Source organism: Coenobita brevimanus, chromosome 50 (assembly GCF_032717465.1).
Source record: "Coenobita brevimanus isolate Jiangsu-jjx chromosome 50, ASM3271746v2, whole genome shotgun sequence".
NCBI classification, from domain to species: Eukaryota; Metazoa; Arthropoda; class Malacostraca; order Decapoda; family Coenobitidae; genus Coenobita; species Coenobita brevimanus.
Window position 1 is genome coordinate 52,430,455 of NC_137003.1, and position 21,066 is coordinate 52,451,520.

The 21,066-nt window shown below is 41.7% G+C and overlaps 1 protein-coding gene across 1 annotated transcript in view; it reads right to left on the bottom strand.

Annotated features, from left to right (window-relative positions):
• Hmgcr (HMG coenzyme A reductase) overlaps positions 1–21,066 on the bottom strand; it is a 217,801-nt gene that overhangs the window by 75,717 nt on the left and 121,018 nt on the right. Inside the window, exons 8-9 of the mRNA XM_080272343.1 lie at positions 14,706–14,833; positions 2,344–2,498 (exon numbers count right to left, since the gene is read on the bottom strand). Of these exons, the coding sequence (XP_080128469.1) occupies positions 2,344–2,498; positions 14,706–14,833 (283 nt within the window). The remainder of the gene's footprint in view (positions 1–2,343; positions 2,499–14,705; positions 14,834–21,066) is intronic.

Genomic DNA, 21,066 nt, shown 5'->3' on the forward strand with positions numbered 1-21,066 from the left:
GAGATGATCACAGCGAATGCAATCACTGGGTGGCCAACAACACACCACCCAGCACAGGAAATCATACACGAATACTGTCATCTCGTCCCCCCCGCCTGCCTCAAGCCAGCTTCCAGAAGCATACCCATGCTCAAGTCACTCGCCGCTCCATTCAGTCACTCAAAGACAACACACAGCTGCATGCATGGCCTCCTGATGTCCATCCTTCTGAATTCTACCTCCCTCGTGAGGACAGGGTCCACCTGGCCAGGCTGAGATGAGGGCATCATCCAGCCTTCTTAAGTTCAGAAGAGGCTGAATGACTCGATCGCTGATGCCTGTCTAGGACACAACACAGCACCCCGTACTATTAAGCATCTTACAGAAGACTGAATTGCACACAATTCCCTGCACCAACAACACAATATACTTCCCTTGAGAGCTCTGTGGGAAAGCCCAGTCTCGGCCGTGGCCATCCTTATGGACTCGGGGCTGTTTGGCCTGACTGCCTAGGGAAAAACTACGCCCACCGCAAACTGACTTAGGACCTACACACAGAACTGCTATGGGAGAGTTGTCTGTCTATGCTTTGTGTTTCTGCCTCTACCAAGTGAATTTTTTGGGCAAGAAGTAACTGGCAACTCCTATGGTGTTGGCGGGAGGTGGTCAAACACTCAGCACATCAGTGCTTGCCCAGAAACGAGAGTGGGAGTATATGTTCCCATCGCTCCGAGCTTGCACCTCCCTCTTTTTACATAAGCATTACTGTTTGCCCTGTTATTCTCCTACAGTTGAGCTGTCATGCCTGGAAAGTACTGCTCGGGGATGAATGGGTCCGTATCATTGCATGGAGGCAGGATAATGTCCCTATCAACACGATTTGTGAACGTACTGGATGCACTAAGTCGACCATCATGAAGATTCTTGCTGCAGCATGCACCCTCCCACCTGATGTCGTACCAGAGCACAAGCATGGCGTTGGACAGAAGGGGACAACATCCACAGGTACAGATATGCTTCTGAAGTGGGAAGTAATCAAGAATCCTTGACTGACAGCAGCAGAATTGAAGAGAATGCATCCCAGCTGTTACAAGACGTCTCAAATCGAATTATCCAACACCGCTTGCAGTAGGAGTTGGGTTTGCCAAGCTGCATCACGGCCAAGAAACCACTTCTCACTGACCACATGAAGAAGCAGCGCATTCAGTTTGCCAAGAAGTATGCACACTGGACATCGGATGAGTGGAGAAAAGTTATGTTTTCCAATGAAAGCACATTTCAAGTGTTCCAGGTGCGTTCTGCCAATGTTCGTCACCCTGCCTCCCGTAGTCGATATGACCCTGCTTACGTGGTGCCGACTGTCAAGCACCCACAATCAGTAATGGTATGGGGGTGTTTCTCAGGTGAAATGGGAAAGGGAGGCCTCTACTTTCTCCCTAAGAACGTGATGATGAATGGTGGCCGGTACATTCAAGTTCTGAAAGATCATTTTATTGCTATTCATTGGTGCGACTTTTTCATGCACAATTCAGCTCCATGTCGCAAGTCAAGAAAGGTGACAAAATGGCTTCAGGATAATTGGAATGAGGTCCTCAACTGGCCTGGCAACAGTCCAGATCTAAATCCGAATGAAAACTGCTGGGCAAAGATGAAGAAAATCATGGCAGAGAAGAAGACACCCAATCTGGACAACCTCAAGACTGAACTGATAAATGTTTGGTGCAAAGAAATGTCCTTAGATTACTTTAGAGATCTGATTCCATGCCAAAATGCATCCAACTGGTCCTTAAAAACAAGGGAAACATGATTTCATATTAATGAATAGCATTTCATGAACAAACATTGTGATATACTGTATTATGATTTCTGTGTTTTTTAATACCTTGTAGGGTCTATGAGAGAAATGTAAGTCAGTTTGTGGTAGCTGTGTCACTACTACTACTACTACTACTATTACTGGGTGGCCATCTGACTGTTGGCCTGCGTGGGAGGCACTGTGTATGCACAAGATTGTCTAATATGGCCACCTGAATTATCATTCTAGCAAATTTTGCCATCATTATACAGTAGCTACACTGGGTATAACTTTTAGTTCATTGTCCCAGCATTTTATTACACAGCGAACAAACACATACTATGGCCTGACTGTATTGCATCCTGGTGGTGTGGTGGTAGAGCTCTCAGGTCAGAATGGGCTGTGACTTATGCACAGCAGATCAAGCCCTTGAGTGGACTTAAGATTTCTATCACATAAAACATACCAGGGACAAAAGTCAGTCTCCTACTCTTATATGTTCTGAACTACAGCAGCCTTACCTGAAGCCTGTATACTTCAAAGGGGACAAAATGAGACTGGTGGTTTACCTTTGGCATCCTGAGAGTCATGGTGTTGGGGATGAAGGGCATCCTGCATCAGGGCTTCCTCCAGATGACCCCGGGACTCAAACATGACGTACTTAACAATCAGCGCAGCCAACACCACTGTAAACACTGCCTGATCCAGCCCAGCATTCAGAAGTCTGAAAAACAACATACAGCAATTGCTGTTTAACCCTGGTCTACCTAGCCAAGATGACATGCAAACCACAGGTAAGAAACAGCCCTTATGGTGGTCATCCCATATGTTCCATACATTGCTGATGTTGTATCTGTGTGTTAGTGTGGCATGTGCTGTGCAGTGTTCCATTACGTGGGTTGTGTGGATCTGTTCTACAAATGGGGCATGTGTTAACCTAAACGTCAGATAATTTTCAAACTTCACGTCACCTGTTGTTTGTCAGAATAAATTAAGATATAATTGTAGTGGATGAGTAACTAGAGATGATTTTTAACCCCTTGATTATGAAAAAATCATCCTAAACTTAATGTAATCTTCTAATGGGATCCAGAAGACAATGAAGCTGATGTCGTTGTACTGAAAGGGATATATGAAAGTGGCAATAATTAAACTCTATAATCATCCATCATAGTACCTCTTTCCAGGTCACAGCATTTTGAAAAAAGAAAGGCTTTAAGCTGTCTCTTACAGGATTCAACAGAAGAGAGTTGTCTCATGGACAATGGTAATCCATTACATAACCTAGGGGCTCTATACACAAAAGAGCAATCAGAGAAAGATGACTGGTGAATGGCTCCAGGCTCATTAAGATGCATGGAATCATCTTCACTGTGTAACATCACACCTGGGCATGCCGATGGGAGTTTTTAACAATTCAGCAAGATACTTTGGTTGACTAACTTAAGAACCTTGAATGTAATAAGACAGTTTAAATTCAATTCTAGCCCTTACTGGTAACCAATGCAGCTCAATTAGGAACAGGGTAGTCGAGGTCCTCAGGGGGAAACCAAAGATAAGCTGTGCTGCCCCGTTCAACATAGACTGAACTTTTGTTAGTATATTATTTGGAAGACCAATCCACAGTGAATTACAATAATCAACACAAGACCACTACATGGACCAATGTTAAGAGGCAACTTCTATTCAGGAATTTTCTCAGACAGTACAGATTTCTGATACGCAAGTTACACCCTCTGACAACTTCATTAATATGTTCTTTGTAATTTAACTATGAATTAAAATAAACACCCTGATTTAGAACAGAAGTGACTGGATGAAGCTGTGACATGCCAATGTTCAAAGCCTGGGCATTATCAGTGTCGTCACCCCTTCTGTTTCCTCTGATGATGAGGATGATATCAGTTTTACCATCATTCAGCTCAAGTTTCCTCCTAGCCATCCAAATCTTAATATCAGACATTAGAGATTCAAGCATAGTCTTAGTACTGTTGATATATGACATCTTAATGTACAGCTGGGTGTCGTCAGCATAAAAATGATAGGACACATCGTGAGCATCAAGTAAAGATGATAAACTACTCGTGTAGATAATAAACCCAAAACTGATCCCTGAGGGACTCTGAATAGAAGGGGAGCAGAATCAGAGCTAGCGTAATCAAGAATCACTCACTGAGATCTGTCCAACAGATATGACTTAAGGAGCAAAAGAGCACTATCACAAACGCCATGAAAATACGGATCGTCCAACAATAGTTTATGATCTACTGTATCAAAAGCTGCAGACAGATCCAACAGAACTAGGAGAGAGGACATCCCACTACAGGTGTTTGCCACGAAGTCACTATGAATCCTTGTTAGTGCAGTTTCAGTTGAATGGTATTTTCTGTATGCTGACTGAACAACAGGAACAACTCTGTTATGTTCCAGTAGTGGTAAGGGTTGATCATGTATAGAATGCTCAGTAATCCTGGATAAGAAAGACAGGTTAGAGAGAGGACGATAACTTGTCATGCTCTCGACAGCAAGGCCAAGTTTCTTAATTAGGGGCCTAAGCAAAGCACATTTCTCAGACTGCACAAAATTACTTTCTAAGAAGCATCTATTTATTATGTTGCAGATAAATTCTGCAGCATGCTTGACCACACCAGGCAGTTGTGACAAGTTACACGGATCGTGTGGGCAAAATGTTTTATTAAGTTCACTGATGTAACATTTAACTTTGTTTACATCCAGTGAATGAAATGTTGAAGGCAAATTACCCCCCAGTGCACTGTGACTGGAGGTCAACTGAGTACACTTCACTAGGAGAACTGTTGTCTAAATCACTTATGTGAGATATCTTAGTTGTAAAAAATAAGGAAAAATCAGAAGCCAATTGGGCATCAGATACAGAAGTTGGTTTAACAATTACATTCCTCTGACCAACCAAATTGTTCACAACTGCAGACATTTTTTATCACCACCATATGAATCAACTTTATTTTGATAATATCTAACTTTTTGGGCTTTTACAGTGTGGACATCTGCTCTTCTCGTGAAAACATTATACAAATGAGTTAATTCAGTCTGCTGCAAGCGCCACTCACGTTCTGCCTTTCTAAGTTGTCTACACAAAAAATTAATGGATGGACCATACCACAGAGAATTATCACGTACAATGATTGTTTTTATTACCTCAGGACGATAATAATAAAAAACTGACCCAAGCTCACTGTTCTCTATATCAACCAATTCATCAGAAGAAAGATCTGAAGAATCAATGTAGTTTAAATGCTGATCAATTTCAAGACACATCAACTGGTGGTCAACATTCCTGTAATTTCTGAACCTGATGATGTTTTAATAGGAAGGGGATTTCGGGACATCAAAACTAAGAGTGATCAGAGCATGATCAGAGATGACGGGGTCAACTGAGTCAACCTCCACATCAGATATGTGCCTCCAAACAACAGGGGACAAGATCAAGTCAAGGACATGTCCTGAGACATGAGTTGGATTACTCACATGACTGAAAAAACTGCTCTGGGTGATCAACTCAAGGAATTCTGAGCAAAATGGTTTTGACTCTGGACTGTCAACCCAATAACTGAAATCACCACAAACAAGAAGTCCTCCAGATTTAAGAGAAAACACTTCAAGAAACTGCCCAAATTCCTCCATAAAACCTCGATCTGTGCCCGGATGACCTGGTCAATAGACAGTAGCAATTCTAATGGTATTCTGATGGAAATTTATTAATACTTCCACAAATTCAAATGAAGATGGGGTTAGGTCTGAGTCTATGAGAGGAATGTTTGCAAGTGCTGCCAAGTTGATGAGTGCTACAACTCCTCCTCAATAGTCAGCAGCAGGCCTGGGAATACTTATAACAGAATGAGTCTTAGGCAAAGCATTATGAATAATATCAATATCAGACTCAAACAACTCGTTCAAGCACAAAATGTCAAGCTTGTCCTGATTTAGAGTTTCATTAATATGGTACATCTTATTACGGACAGAATGAATATGTAAAAGACCCACCCTTAACTGGTTCAAGAGGGACGTAGTCAGTTTTTTGAAAGGTCAAAATTGGTTGTTTTCAATCAATCAATTCCTATGAGAAATCATAACTGGACAGTCTCTACTTGATGCAAAATGGGCAACTGACTGTGAATTTGAATTAGCATCTTGATGTCTTATGGTAGAGCAGTTGATGGGAGAATGTTAGGAGGAGAGGTTGCAGTATAGTGTTCTGATCAATGTGTTGTATTGACCTGTACATGAAAAGAGTAAGTAGGTGTTTCTAGATTGGTGGTGTGGGAATGTCTGGAGGTGGAACACTGTTGAAGAAGGTCTGATAATGTTCGTGTGGTGACTTTAATGTATCTAGCTGTTTTGTGTTGCTATGTCATGTAATGACAGGGGCACTGTGTGGTGAAACAGGCTGCCACACAGAACCATGTGCCTCTCATATCTAGGTATTTTCCGACTGGAAGAACTTTAGTTTCAAAGTGTATGTGAGATGAGAGTGTAGTTCTGGTGCAGTCATTGAAAATGAACAGGGCAATGTTCTCTATGGTCTGCATGGTGTTGTAGTCACAGTTAGATAGGATGGGCACTTATGCCGGTGAAGCACAGGATATCACTGACTTAATATACTGCTTGTAGCGTTTAGAGGGTGTTTCTTTTTGTTGCCTGAAGCTTGTCCCTATAACCCTGAGTGCACTGAGTCTACAGATCACCACCTCCTGATGTTCTGTATGTGGTCCTTGAAGGTGAGTCCACTGTCTTATTTCACTCCAATGACCTTAGTGGTGGGTGGGTGTGGCAATTGCTAAACTGATGTCAGGGGAGTACCTGTATTTATGTCTGCTGCTTGTGATAAGTGCAGTGGTGGATCTGACTGATTGGATCATCAGCCAGCTGTCCTCAACCCGTGCCTGAAGTTTGCTAGTTCGTTGGAGTAGTCTTGTTGCAGTGTGCAGGCTGTGTCTATAATGTAGTGTGTGGTAGTTATGGTAATGTCATCTGGATATGAGGCAATGTATGTGGGCAGTTGGGGTGTAGGAGTGTCATTCATGTACAGGTTGAAAGTATGGGTGAAAGAATGGAGCCTTGTGAAACTCCATTAAGAAATTTTTGTGTTTGTGACAATTTGCCCTGGGGTGTAACGTGCTTGTCTACCAAATAAGTAGTTCGAAAGCCAGCATTTGGTAATGTTCCTAAAGTTTATATAGTATTGTTGATTTTGGTGATTCGTTTGTGTTGGGGCATGGCATCAAGGGCTCTCCTAACATTTATTGTTGTAAGAAGCACAGGTTGGCCAGAACTGATGCCATTAGATGTGTGTTGTGCAAGATTTGTCAGTGAGATATTTCAGTAGTCTATCTATCTATTGCCAGACGCCTCAATCCCATTTGGGGTGGCCACAAACAAATTGCCTCCACATCGCCCTGTCCACCGCCATTTCACTGCCCTGCTCCCAACTCACACCTCCCTCTCTCATATACCTCTCCACCCCATCCCTCCATCTCATCCTCGGCCTCCCCCTCCCTCTTCCCCCCTCCACCTCACTCACATACACTCTCTTCACCACTCTCTCACCCTCCATCCTCTCCACATGGCCAAACAACCTCAGTGTGTTCCCCATAACGCTTCCTATCACATTCACATCCACTCCACAATGCTCCTTTATATCCTCATTTATCAGCCTGTCTCTCCATGTGACTCCACAGGCTCCTCTTAAATAACTCATTTCCACTGCTCTCACTCTTGACTTGTGTCCTTCCAACAATGTCCAAGCTTCACATCCATACGTTAGAGTTGGTATCACAATACTGTCATGTAGTAACTTTTTAACTTCCATGCTCACTTCCCTGTTTCTTATCACTGCTTTCAAAGAACCAGCAACCTTTCTTCCCTGCTGTACCCTTTCAAGCACTTCACCCTCCAAACCTCCATCCTCACTTATCACACTACCCAGTACTTAAACGTACTCACAGTTTCCAATTCCTCACCATCCAACCTCGCTGTACATTCACTGACTTCACCTCTCTCAAAGACCATCACTTTACTCTTCCCTACATTCACCTTTAGATTCCGTTTCTTACACACTCTCCCAAACTCATCCACCAAGCCTTGCAGCTCCCCTTCGTCTTCACTCAACAACACAGTATCATCTGCAAACAACAGTACAGGGAGTTTCCAAACACTATCCTCTCTCACCAGGGCCACTCCAACATCTACTACCCTACCTTGTACCTCTTTTATTACCCCATCCATGTGCAGATTGAACAACCATGGAGACATGACACATCCCTGTTTCAACCCAACCTTCAAAGAGAAAAATTCACTTAGTTCACCATCCACACGCACTGCAGTCTTAGCACCATCATACATACTCTTCGCAGCATTCAACAACTTCCCATCTACTCCATATATTCTTAATACTTTCCACAATCCTTGTCTATCCACCCTGTCATATGCTTTCTCCAAATCCATGAAAGCCACATACAACTTCTTTCCCTTCTCTAGAAACTTTTCCACTAAAGATCTCAGAATGAATATCTGCTCTACACAACCTCTTCCCTTCCTAAAGCCTCCCTGTTCTTCTCCAACTAATTCCTCTGTTGTTTCTCTAACTCTGTCAATAAGTATCCAATCATACACTTTTCCTATTATACTAAGAAGACAAATGCCCCTATGATTACCACACACTTCTTTTTCCCCTTTTCATTTGTACAAGGGAATAATTATACCTGACTTCCAATCCCCTGGGACTCTACCTTCCTCCCAGGCCAATCTACACATTTTCCACATCCATTCTACTACTATTTCTCCCCCATGCTTCAACATTTCACCACACACTCCCTCAATTCCTGGGGCTTTCCCCAATTTAACTTTCTTCATTGCTTCCACAACTTCTATCCTACTGATTTCTTCCTGTCTTCTCACCTCCCTCCTTCTCCCAGCCATTCCCCAGCCACTTACTCGCATTACTTCCATCCTGTATGTTCAACAATTCCTTAAAGTGTTCTCTCCATCTGCTCACTTTTTCTCCCTTCTCCACTAGTAATCTACCATTTTTATCTTTCACTCCCCTGCTAACCTCACTTCCACCCTGTCTTACTCTCTTCCAGAACATTTTCTTACAGTCCCTCCACTTTACATTCAAATTCCTTCCAAATTCCTCATCCACTCTCTTCTTACTCTCTCTCTTACTAATCTTTTCACCTCTAAAGGCATATTGTGCGAGGGCATGGGGGTCATGAGGTGTGATTCGTTAAGAATTACGTGTTCAGTTATCTTGGATGGCATGCAGAGTAGTGTTATGAGTCTGTATGAAGATGGGCGGGTAAAATTATAGTTTGAGCCAAAAACAGAATGAAGAGATTCTGATCCATTTTTTCTGTATTTTACTCAATTCTAAGACACTTTTCTTCCATGGCATTTTCGTCGCAAATTATTTTTACTTACTCTTGAAGATAACCTAACCTAACCTTTAAGTGTGAAATAATTTGCAACGAAAATGCCACAGAAGAAAAGTGTGTTTGAAATGTCTAAAATACCGAAAAAAATGGATCAAAATCTCATTATTCTGTTTTTCGATGAAACAATAATAATACCAAAGGGCGAGTTGGATTCATGTTTGGGTTATATATAGTGATGATGGGTCTATGATTCCAGCTACTGGGAATGCTACAATGTGCATATGAGCTGTTGCTGATGTTTGTGTGGGCTTGGATGCCGTGTGGTCTAGAAAAGTGTCTTAGAATTTTCTAAAATACTGGGGAAAAAAAAAAAAACTCATTATTCTTTTTATGGATGAAACAATAATAATACCAAAGGGTATGTTGGATTCTTGTTTGGGTTATATATTGTGATGATGTGTCCATGAGTCCAGCTATTGGGAATACTACAATGTGCATATGAGCTGCTGCTGATGTTTGTGTGGGCTTGGATGCTGTGTGGTCTGAAGTGTTTCAGGTGTAGGTTGCTGATGCCATCTGGCCCTGTGCTTGTAGAATTCTTTGTTTTCTTACAATAGTAAGTCCTTGTTTTACAAAGAGTGAGCCCTTGTTATAAATACTGTAAGCCCTCGTTTTAGGACTGGGGTGTGTTTTTTCAAACTGATTGTGTAACAACTGATAGTATAATGAATTTAGCACTGTAGCAGCTGTATAAGTTAAAAAATCAGTATCATATGATCGCAGGCATCACAGTGATGTACAAGCGGAAAAACAAATGAAAAACAAACACAATGTCCAACGTTATTACTGATTGTATGAGCAAATGATCATATTCTGAATACAGTACAGTAACTGTGACTAGGGTATACTTGTACAGCAAATCCATATCATAAGTAGAATAAGTCCTTCTGTATATCCTTATTATGTACAGTAAGTCTCATAATAAACACTATAAATATGTGTCACCATGATACGTACAGTAATACCCCGATAAACGATACCCCTAGATGCGATACCTGGCTTAGCGATGAGGGTACACATACTACCAAAACCCAACTACCCGATGGCAAGGCCCCGGTTTAACGATGGGCCCTCCGAAATTTTGAATCGCATGCGTTCCCACAGCCAGCTGAGCCCACCCGCCACCCACGATGTGCAGAAACACTTGCGCACGCCCCACAGCCATCGATCACCCCGCACTCACCCATATCATTCTTCTCGCACCAGCCATCTCCGAGTAAGAATTTCTCAAGCTCACCCACCATGCATCGTTTTGCACCACCAACATTACACAAGCTGCAATCGTACTGCATCATAACGAGCAGTGCCGTGAGTAGAACAGTGATACTAATCGTGTGTGGAGTGTGATATTGTGTGATTTTTGGCCTATATAGGTATGATAATGTCTGGTAAGGGTGCTGCATGTGGTGGGGCTAGTGGTGGTGCTAGTGGAGGCCCTAGTTGGGGCGGTAAGTGGCCTGCTAGTGTTGGTGCTGGTGATGTTCCCACAAAGCGTGTTCGTAAGACTGTGTCTCTAGAAGTTAAACTAGATATTCTTTACCACCACAACAAAGGTGAAGGTGCGTGTGCTATTGCCTTGGCTCTCCACCTGGCCCAGTCGACTGTCTCCACCATCATCAAGAAGAAGAAGGCCATTAAGGCTGCTGCTGGGGAGGTTGCAACCTTATCCCCCTCCAGTATTGCCTGCCAGGGAGAGCCTGCAATGGAGGAGCTGGAGCGGATGCTCCACATGTGGGTGGAGGACTTGAACCAGTGCAAGGCACCCACGAGCCGAGCATATATTTGCACCACGACTCACTCGCTATGGGAGGAAAAAAGGGTGACGTGAGATCTTGATGCTAGTGAGACCTTAAAGGCGAACCATGGGTGGTTTGACCAGATAACAGTGTGAGTGTGCAATGAATAGCGCAGTGTGTGATAGTAAGTGGGAAGATAACTATTTTGTGTGTGAAATAACTGAAAATTGTGATATAGAAATCATGCTAACCCAATTTGGAATGAATGGTGATACTGATGCTGCCATGGGCAAGGTTAAAAGGGTATGGCATAGTCTTTTCCTTGATGTGAAACCAAATATTGTTAAACATCATAAGGAGGGGCAGGGGGAGAGTAAGATCACTGAGGCCTATAGCTCCCCCAGTCCACAGTTTCTACTGTAATAAAAAATGTGATGCTGTCCTGTGGTGTCACAGAACATGCTTACCCTGACTGCTAAGTGATTAACCAAAACAGGGGAACCAATTATGGAGAAGATGGAGTGTCTCCCAGTGCTGTTGATTAATGATCTCCTAGTGCTGTAGATTAATGAAGAGGGCAACAGCTGTCACTGAACATGTTTGGAAATACATCTTTTTTCATCTGCCAGTGTGGGTTTTTGTATCCTATTCCATGGTCACGATAGTGTGACTCATCAGCCATCCAAGAGGTGCTTGGGGTTTATTGCTCATGTAATGCCACTCAGGGATGAGAGACTGGTCACTCTCATCTTAAATGTCAGCACCAACTTGCCTAGCCCCAGGCTCCTATGCGGTAACGTAGAACTGGATAAGGGATAGATGGATGGATCTCCTGTAAGACCTATATAAGCAAGGAAGAATGTGTGTGCCATGGTTTAAGGCTGCAAAGGATTGCCTCCCCCTCCTCCTTGGTGAGAATGCAGACCTTGTTTATCACTGGGAAAACCCCCAGGCAGGGGTATGTGAGGGAGAATCTTTGGGTTACTAAGTTACTCCAGGGATTGGCTAACCTCCAAAATCTGCCACTCATATGTGGTATATTACCAGTCCCCCCACCTGCATGACCATGCCAACCGTAACAACTTGGCAAACCGTTTCCTCCTCCTGGTGGTCAACGCCACAAAACACTCTGACGGTATGGAGGACTAGATGGATAATATCAAAGTGGTAGACCTGACCTCCTACACAACATTGTTGCTCCAGCCCAAAGTACTAGGTAGTATCGACATTTTTAAAGCCTAGATCCTCCACCCCACCACGGAGCAAATGGTGAGGGCCAGCAACTCAGAGGAGACTGACGCAGTGTGGTGTTTCTGGAAAAAATATAATATCAAGAATGCCACTGACAACATTATGGCAGTATGGAAGGAGGTGCAGCCAAGCACACTGACTGCTGTCAGGAGAAAAGTATGGCCAGAATGTGCACACTCCTTTATGGGGTTCACAATGGTGAACATTTAGCATGAAGCCTTTGGCCTCTTGCATAAGGCAGGGTTTGAGGAGGTCAACAAAGCAGATGTTCATGAGGTCCTGGACAGCCATACTAAACAGTGTTAGCATAAAGCCATACTCCATTCCAGAGTTCTCATAAACTGCTCTTTTCACTTCACCCATCCATCAAGTTTGCCTACCAATGTTAAAATAATAAAAAATAAAAAAAAAAATAAAAAAGGCATTTTAAATACCTGCAGCCAAGCTGCACAGATATCTGAAAGTATCAGAAGCAGAATGATTTCTCCAAACATTCAAATTTCATTAAGTAATCAACGACAAAATAATTCAAAATCTGTCTGTCTTATGGTACTTTACTCCATGCTAATCTAACATAGGGACAACATAACAGGGAGAAGAAAGTTCAAATCACTTACTAATGCAACAGTAAAGCTCTGATCCTTCTTCAGTGCACAGCTGTGCTCGAATGAGTCAAACTGGTATTGTTACTTCAACAATGAACTTATCTGGTTATCTCAGTTATTAATAGTTAGTTCTGTGCCTAGCCTCAACTGTAAACAATACATATAAATACAGACCTTTTACAAACTTATTTACCCTAATCGTTACTAAGCTGCATATGCATAAATACTGCAAAAATATAAAATACAAAGTAAATTGCTAATAATATCACGTGTGTGTGTGTGTGTGTGTGTGTGTTTTAACTGCTTTTTAATTGCAGAAATACTGCCACCTCCAGTGTCACTAAAGCAAAAGAGCTGGTCGGCTATTTCCCTTAATTTACATCAAATATATGGACAAAAGCTGTCGGTGCTGCTCAACCCTGGTCTGCCTGGCAAGCAGGCCCGTCAACCACAGGTAAGCAACTAACCCTATGGACCTGTACCACAGGTAAGCAACTAACCCTATGGACCTGTACCACAGGTAAGCAACTAACCCTATGGAGCTGTCTCATACAATCCATACAACACTCATGCTGTGACTCCATTTCAGTGCGGCATGTGTTGTGTACTGTTTCATTATGTGGGTTATGTTGCCTATTCTACAAGCAGGACATGTGTCACCTGATTCCATCCAGCCCAGAACTGATAACTCGAGAGGGCTGGGTGATGTCCTGATCTAAGCCTAGCTAGGTGAAGCCAGCCGGCTCTATTCAAGGATATTTCTAATGGGTGCATGTCAGGAGGAGGGGCTTACAATTTTGTGTTCTGACTGAAGAGTTGTATATCCCTGCACATATGATGAGTATGAAGGCATGTTTTCATTGCTTGTGTTGGAATGTCTGGAGGTGGAACGCAGATGAAGAGGGTCTGGTAATGTTTGTGAGGCGATTGTAATATGTGCCTAGTTGTGTAATGTAGCTCTATCATACAATGATAGGGGTGCTGTGTGCTAGTGCAGGTTGTCACACAGAATTGTGTACCTCTCAAGATATTCTCTGAGAGTGAGGACTTTAGTTTCAAAGTATAAGTAAGATGCCAGAGTGGTATCAGTGCTGCCAGTGATGATGATAACAGCACTGTTCTGTATGGTCTGCAGGGTGTTGTAGTGGGTGTTAGATAGGATGGAAGGCTATGATGGGATGGCATAGGACAACACTAATCCGATATACTGTTTGTTGAGTAGGGAAAGCGTCTCAGTTCGCTGCCCAATGTCTGTCCGTATAAGTGCCCTGAGTGTGTTGAGTCTGGGGGTGCACCTCCTCTTGATGTACTGTATATGGAGCCCAGTATCATTTATCACTTGAAGGATCTTAGTGAATGGGGTATGTGGCACTAGTACCTAGTTAAGTCCAATGTTAAGGGTGAACCTGTGCTCATGACTGCTGCTGGTGATGAATGTAGTGGTAGATTTGGCTGAAGCAATGTCTGCCTTTTGTCCTTGGTCCATAACTGAAATGTTGAGGTTCTCATGTTGCTCTGCAGAGGTTGTCTGCAATGTGGTGCATGGTTGTTACGGTAATTTCATCTGCATGTGAGGCAATGTTCATGGGCTGTTGTTATATTTCAGAACACACTGCTGATACAACAAGGATCACTTGTAATTTTATTCTCATCACCTTCATCATCATCATGACTTCCTTTTCCTACTTAAGGATTAGATAAGGTAGGGTTAAGAAACAAGATAAAAACACACCAGAGGGAGAACTACCATAATCAATTTGCATTTTGTCTCTGTCTATTGCTACAAGCCTTAATCCTGGAAGGAATGGTCACAAAAAACTCACCTCCATGTCACCCTCCATTCTAACCGGTACTATTCCAGTCTCACCTGACAACGACATGTGGCTCTGATGACACGTTAAGTGCGGGTGGAACGAGAGTGAGGGAGTCCGGTGCCAAGGAGAGAGACCAACGTGTTACTGCATGAACCACTAACAGACCCGCAGACATAATCACCTGTGCATGGAGAGCAATGTTAACCACTTGAGTTCAGTGACATCTTCTCTTAGTTCACTCTTGGTGCTACCAAATTATTTTATTCAGTTTAGGCCTCTCATATCAAAGGGATTTATGAAGGTTACATCAAAAAACTTAGTTCAAAAGGTCTAAGCTGAATAAAATTGTGAGGGGATGGGAAGAATAAAAAGAAAGGACATTCCCACACTACATGGGTTAAAGAACAGGCATGCTTCATGACCCCAGTTAGCATAAAAAGACATAATTCAGTCCACATTATCCTTTGCAAGTACAGGCCCCAAGACTGGTATTTAAGGGCAAGTGACTGGTCTAGATCCTTGATGGCATGACATGACTGATAAAACCTTCAGCCATCTCCCAGGAATTCAAACTGTAGTTTAAAAATACAGGCAAAAACAATAAGAGCAAATCCCAATTTACTCCCTCTGAGGCACAGGGCCAGAGGCTAGGCTGCAATGATCAAGTACAACAAACAGTAGATGACCAGCCTATTCACTATGGTTAGGGGAAAGAAAAAAAAAAATCAGTACCTTTTGGGGATCCAACTAATGCAAGGCTGTCACTCTGACTGTGGCATTTTAGTCACTAGACCACTTCACTCCTATAAACATAGGATATCTCTAGTGGTGAAAAATGGGAAATAGCTCATCAGTGGTACACCATCATCATCATCATCCTGAATTTTTTTTTTCTCTCTCTCTCTCTCTCTCTTTTACCTGTGTGTGTGTGTGTGTGTGTGTGTGTGTGTGTGTGTGTGTGTGTGTGTGTGTGTGTGTTCTTACCTAATTGTTCTTACCTAACTGTATCTTTACAGGAATGAGTCAAGATCGTACTGTCGCGTGTCTTAAACCATATTTATCGTACATATCCTTAAAATTGTGAATTGTTTTGGCACACACTATTTCATTCGGTAGTGCATTCCACGGATCAATTGCTCTATTTGGGAAACTACATTTCCTTACGTCTTTATCACCTCTCTTATGCAGTTTTTTGCAGTGTCCTCTTGCTGATGCTTCCCCATAGGTTAAGTAATCATTTATGTCTATTTTCTCCTTCCCTGATATGCATTTATATAGCATAATCATGTCACCTCTTTTCCTTCTCTCCTGTAGTGTTGGTAGATTCAGTTTATTTAGTCTTTCTTCGTAGCTTAGATTCCGTAGGCTTGGTACCCATCTTGTAGCTGCCCTTTGAGCTTTTTCAATCTTGCCTATGTGTTTTTTGAGATAAGGACTCCAGACTACTGATGCATACTCCAGGGTTGGTCTGATGAATGATGTTATTATCTTTCTTAGCAGATCTTCATTTATGTATGTGAATGCTATTCTCATATTTGCAAGCAGTGTATACATGTTCCGTACCTTCTCACTAATGTGGTCAGCCGGAGATAGTCTGATATTGATAATCACACCTAGGTCCTTCTCTCTTTCTGATAAGTGTAGGGTTTTATTTCCTAACTTATAATCCCAATCAGGTCTTTTTCCACTTTTACCAAACTTGATTACATGACACTTGTCCACATTGAATTCCATATGCCATGTATTACTCCATTCATGTAATTTATTCAATTCTTCTTGTAGCTTTTTACAAGAGTCTGTGTTAGTAATTCTCCTTTGTATTTTTGCATCATCTGCACACATATTTAAATAGCTTTCATTTCCAGTGTTACTGTCTGTATCATTTATATACATTAAAAACATGATTGGTGCCAGCACTGAGCCTGTGGTACTCCACTAGTCACTTCTTTCCATGATGAGTAATTTCCCCTTAGTACTGTTCTCATTTCTCTTCTTATGAGAAAAAATCTTGCATCCAACAATACAGTTTGCCTCGAATTCCTCCTTGATGGTGGAGTTTCCATAAGAGTCTTTGGTGTGGTACTGTGTCAAATGCTTTCTTGAAATCTAAATAGATACTGTCCACCCATCCTTCTCTTTCCTGTAATGTGTCTGTTACTCTGTCATAGTAGCTCAACAGATTAGTAACACATGATTTTCCTTTTCTGAAACCAAACTGTCTTTCTGTTATCATACTGTGTTCTTCTAGATGATTTACCCAAGCTTTTCTTATAAGCTTTTCTAATTCCTTGCTTACAACACTGATTAGTGATACTGGTCGGTAGTTGAGTGGATTTTGTCCATTCCCTTTCTTGAATAAGGGAACAATGTTTGCTTTCTTCCAAATATCAGGTAGTTTACCTTGACTCAAGGATTTCTTGAAAATTAAAAATAATAGTTTACTTAACTCCTTTGCACATTCACGTAGTACCCAACGTGAAATTTCATCAGGACCATTTGCTTCTCCTTTGTCTAATTTACTTAGTTCCTCCAGTATTACTTTTTCTGATGTTTGTATATCTGTTAGTACAGTATGTGTGGGCATGCATGTTCCACATAATCCCTCTCAAAAATTTTTTTCCTCTGTAAAAACTGATTGGAATTTCTTGTTTAGTGCTTCACAAATATCCTTCTCTTGTGTATAGGTGATTCCCTTGTCCGTAATGGATTGTGTGTGTGTGTGTGTGTGTGTGTGTGTGTGTGTGTGTGTGTGTGTATCTACCTAACTGTAGTTACCTATTTGTAGTATACAAGAACTGAGCTAAGCTTGTGTTGTCCTGTCTTCATATCTACATTTATCCAGTCTACTTTTAAACATGTGAATGTTTTTTGCCTGCACCACCACTTCGTCTAAGTCATTCCAAGTACCTATGCTTCTATTTGGGAACTGAACCTTTTAAGATCATTAAGACATCTACTTTTCCTCTACTTGAAGTCATGACCTCCTGTTCTTCCATAACCCAACACAAAAAGATCCTCTCTATCCACCCATTCCAGTTCTCTTACATTTCTAAATATCGTGATCAAGTCACCCCTTTCCCTTTTCTCGTGCAGTGTTGGTAACTTCAGTTTTTTTAATCTCTCCTCGTAGGTCAGTTCCCTTAAGCATGGTATCATCCTTGTTGTCATCCGTTGAACTTTCTCCAGTGTATCAATATGCTTCCTCAAAAGAGGCCACCATACCACAGCTGCATATTGTAGGCTTGGTCTTACCATGGTCACTATCAACTCCCTCTGCATTTCCTTGTCAGTATAAATAAAAGTCACTCTCATGTTGATCAGCAATCCATAAGTGCCTCCAATGATTCTGTTTATATGCTTTTCTGGTGACAGGTCATCCTGAATAATCACTCCCGTGTCCTTCTCATCTTTTCTTTTACTAATTATCTCACTGCTATTTTCTACATCCAATGTGGTCTTTTTTTCACTCACTCCCATTTCTAATAAATTACACTTCTTGGCACCGAAATTCACTTTCTAAGTCTGGCTCTAACTGTGGAGTTTATCCACACAACTATCAATACATTTAATGTTTCATGATTTTAGCATCATCTGCAAACACTCTCATGTAACTATTCATATCTTCTGGCAAACCATTTATAATACATCAGAGGTTATTGGGGCTAAGACAGAGCCTTGGGGTACTCCACTGGTCACATTTTTCCATTGTAAAACCTTGTCCCTTATGACTGTGCTCATCTGCCTTCCTATCAGATAATCCTTCATCCACTTTAATAGTTTCCAAAGCACTCCTCCAAAGATCTTCAACTTCCACAGCAGTCGTATGGGACACCCTGCCAAATGCTTTCTTGAGATCAAGTCAGACACAATCTGCCAACCCTCTCTCTCTCTCTCGTATGGCATCTATTACCCTACTACTGAAACTTAATAGGTTAGTAACACAAAATCTTCCTTCCCTAAAATCAAATTGTTTTGGTGATATCACTTAATTTTCTTCTAAATACTTAATCTACCTTTTCCTAAAATTTGTCACACAGACTTCACAAACAACACTGGTGATACAGGTCTGTAATTGGGTGGATCTTCCTTATCTCCTCCCCTAAAGATTGGCACAATATTTAATCTTTTCCAGTCTTTAGGTAACTGTCCATTTTCCAGACAGCTCTTAATGATGACATAAACAGGCCACACTAATTGGTCAGCACATTCCTTCTTGATCCATCCAGCCACACCATCTGGTCCCACTGCTTTCCTCACATCCAAGTCCCTCATCAGCTGTAGAACCTCATTTATGTGAACTGCAATTTCTCCCATTCTCATCATCCTGGGTTTTATTTCAGTTTCCCTAAATTCCTCTTCCAAAACACAGACTGACTGCAGCTTGATGTTCTTTATTTCACACAAATCTTCTTCTCTTTTGTAAGTTTCATCTCCATCCTTTAGACTGTCCTTAACTTTCATTTTACCATTTAAAAACCTATAAAATAGTTTAGGTTCTTTTTACACATAGTTGTGATATCGTTTTCACATTTCCTTTCTTCCTCTCTCCGCACACTTACCTATTAATTTCTTACCTGCTTGTATTCCTTCCATGCTCTTTCAGTATACCTTCTTCTCACTTTATTCCATACTCTGTTTATTGCCTATTGTTAAACCATTCTTTCTTCCTTAACAATGTTGTGGAGAGTTTTGGGATATATTTACTGACTCCTGTTTTATATACTTCTATCAGAAACTCATATTTCTCCTCAACATTTGCGATCGCATTCATTTTGCTCAAGTCGACAGTTTGTAAAAAGTTCCTTTGGAAAGCAAAGCCTGCCTTTCCATAACCCTATCTGTTTTCTCTGTTTTTTATCTCTTTCTCCATCCCTTACTCACACCACTTCCATCTCAATAACCAGATGATCACTCTTACCAAAGAGGCACTGGTATGTTATGTTCTTCACATCATTTGGGTCCTTTTGTGAATACCATGTCCAGCCTTGATGCAACGGCATGTGGCCAGAAAACTGCCACCGCTACCTAGTGATGGACCTTTCGAGGAGAAACGTGACGAGGGCTCGGTTGGCACAGATCGTGCAGCCAGGGTGAGATGGGGCTTGAACCTGTGCTAGAGGATGCAGGACACTGCGGTTCCCAGGCTGCTAGCTGATTATGACAGGCATGTCTCTCCCCTTTATTATTTTTACTGATTATGACCAAGTTAAAGAGTGAAATTCAAAGCAAGAACTGGACACAAAATCACCCAGAGAGATAGAAGTGGTGTCATGGAGTGTGGGAAGTTTGAGGGGTAGAGCAGAGGAAGTGGTTGAAACACTGAGTAGGAGGCGGGTGGATGTGGGATGTGTGCAAAAAGTCCGGTAAATGGGTGGATCAGCCAGAAAGATTGCTGGGAGGGATTGTTACTATAAGTTGTTTTGGCAAGGTGGAACAGATGGATATGGTGGTGTGGGTGTGTTGGATGAGAAGAAATGGGTGGATTATGTCATGAATGTTGTGAGAGTAAGTAATAGGTTAGTAGTTGTGAAAGTTTTGTTCAGTGGGAAAATGGTTGCATTTATATCGGTGTATGCTCCACAGGCAGGCTTGGATGAAGTAGAGATGGACAGATTTAGGGATGACTTAATATGTGCAGTAAGTGGTATGGGGGATGATGAGATTGTAGTTTTGGAAGGGTATTTAAATGGTCAAGTAAGTGAAGGAGCTCAAGGATATGAAGGAATACGTGAGGGATGTGCGTATGGTACAAGAAATGAGGAAAGGGAAAGAATACTCAAGTTTGGAGAGGCAATGAACATGATTGTGTAAAACAAACATTTTAGGAAGAAAGAGAGTAGGCTGATTACACACGAGGCTGGGGAAACAGCAGCCAGACAATTTCCTGGTCAGGAGGGCTGATACAAGGTTAGTGAGGGTTGTTATAGTAATAAGAAACAAGGAGTGTGTGCAGCAAGACAAGTTATTGATATGTGATGTGGTGCATAAGGAGCAGGTGATGAAGAATGAATGAATCAATCAGTGAAAATGTGATGTGGCAGCATAACAGCAGTGGTTATATGCCCCCGAACACAAACATTAAAAGAAAGTCAAAATATTTATTTATTTATAAAAAAAAAAAAAAAAAAAAAAAAAAAGGTACAAAGCAAAGAGAAAACAATGCATAAACCTAACCAACAGTATAAAAGAAACAACCAAGGGCATTGAAAAAGAGGACCTATGCACCTAGGAGGAAAATATGGAAGTTGAAAAACAAAGCAGTAAAGGATGCCTTCTGTAACGAAATGAGGAGGGTGGTGATTGAACAGGGAGACATTGACAGAAGTGTTAATGAACAGTACAGAGCCTTCAAGACCAAACTCTTGAGAGTTACTGATTCAGTATGTGGATGGACAAGAGGCCCACCAAGACATA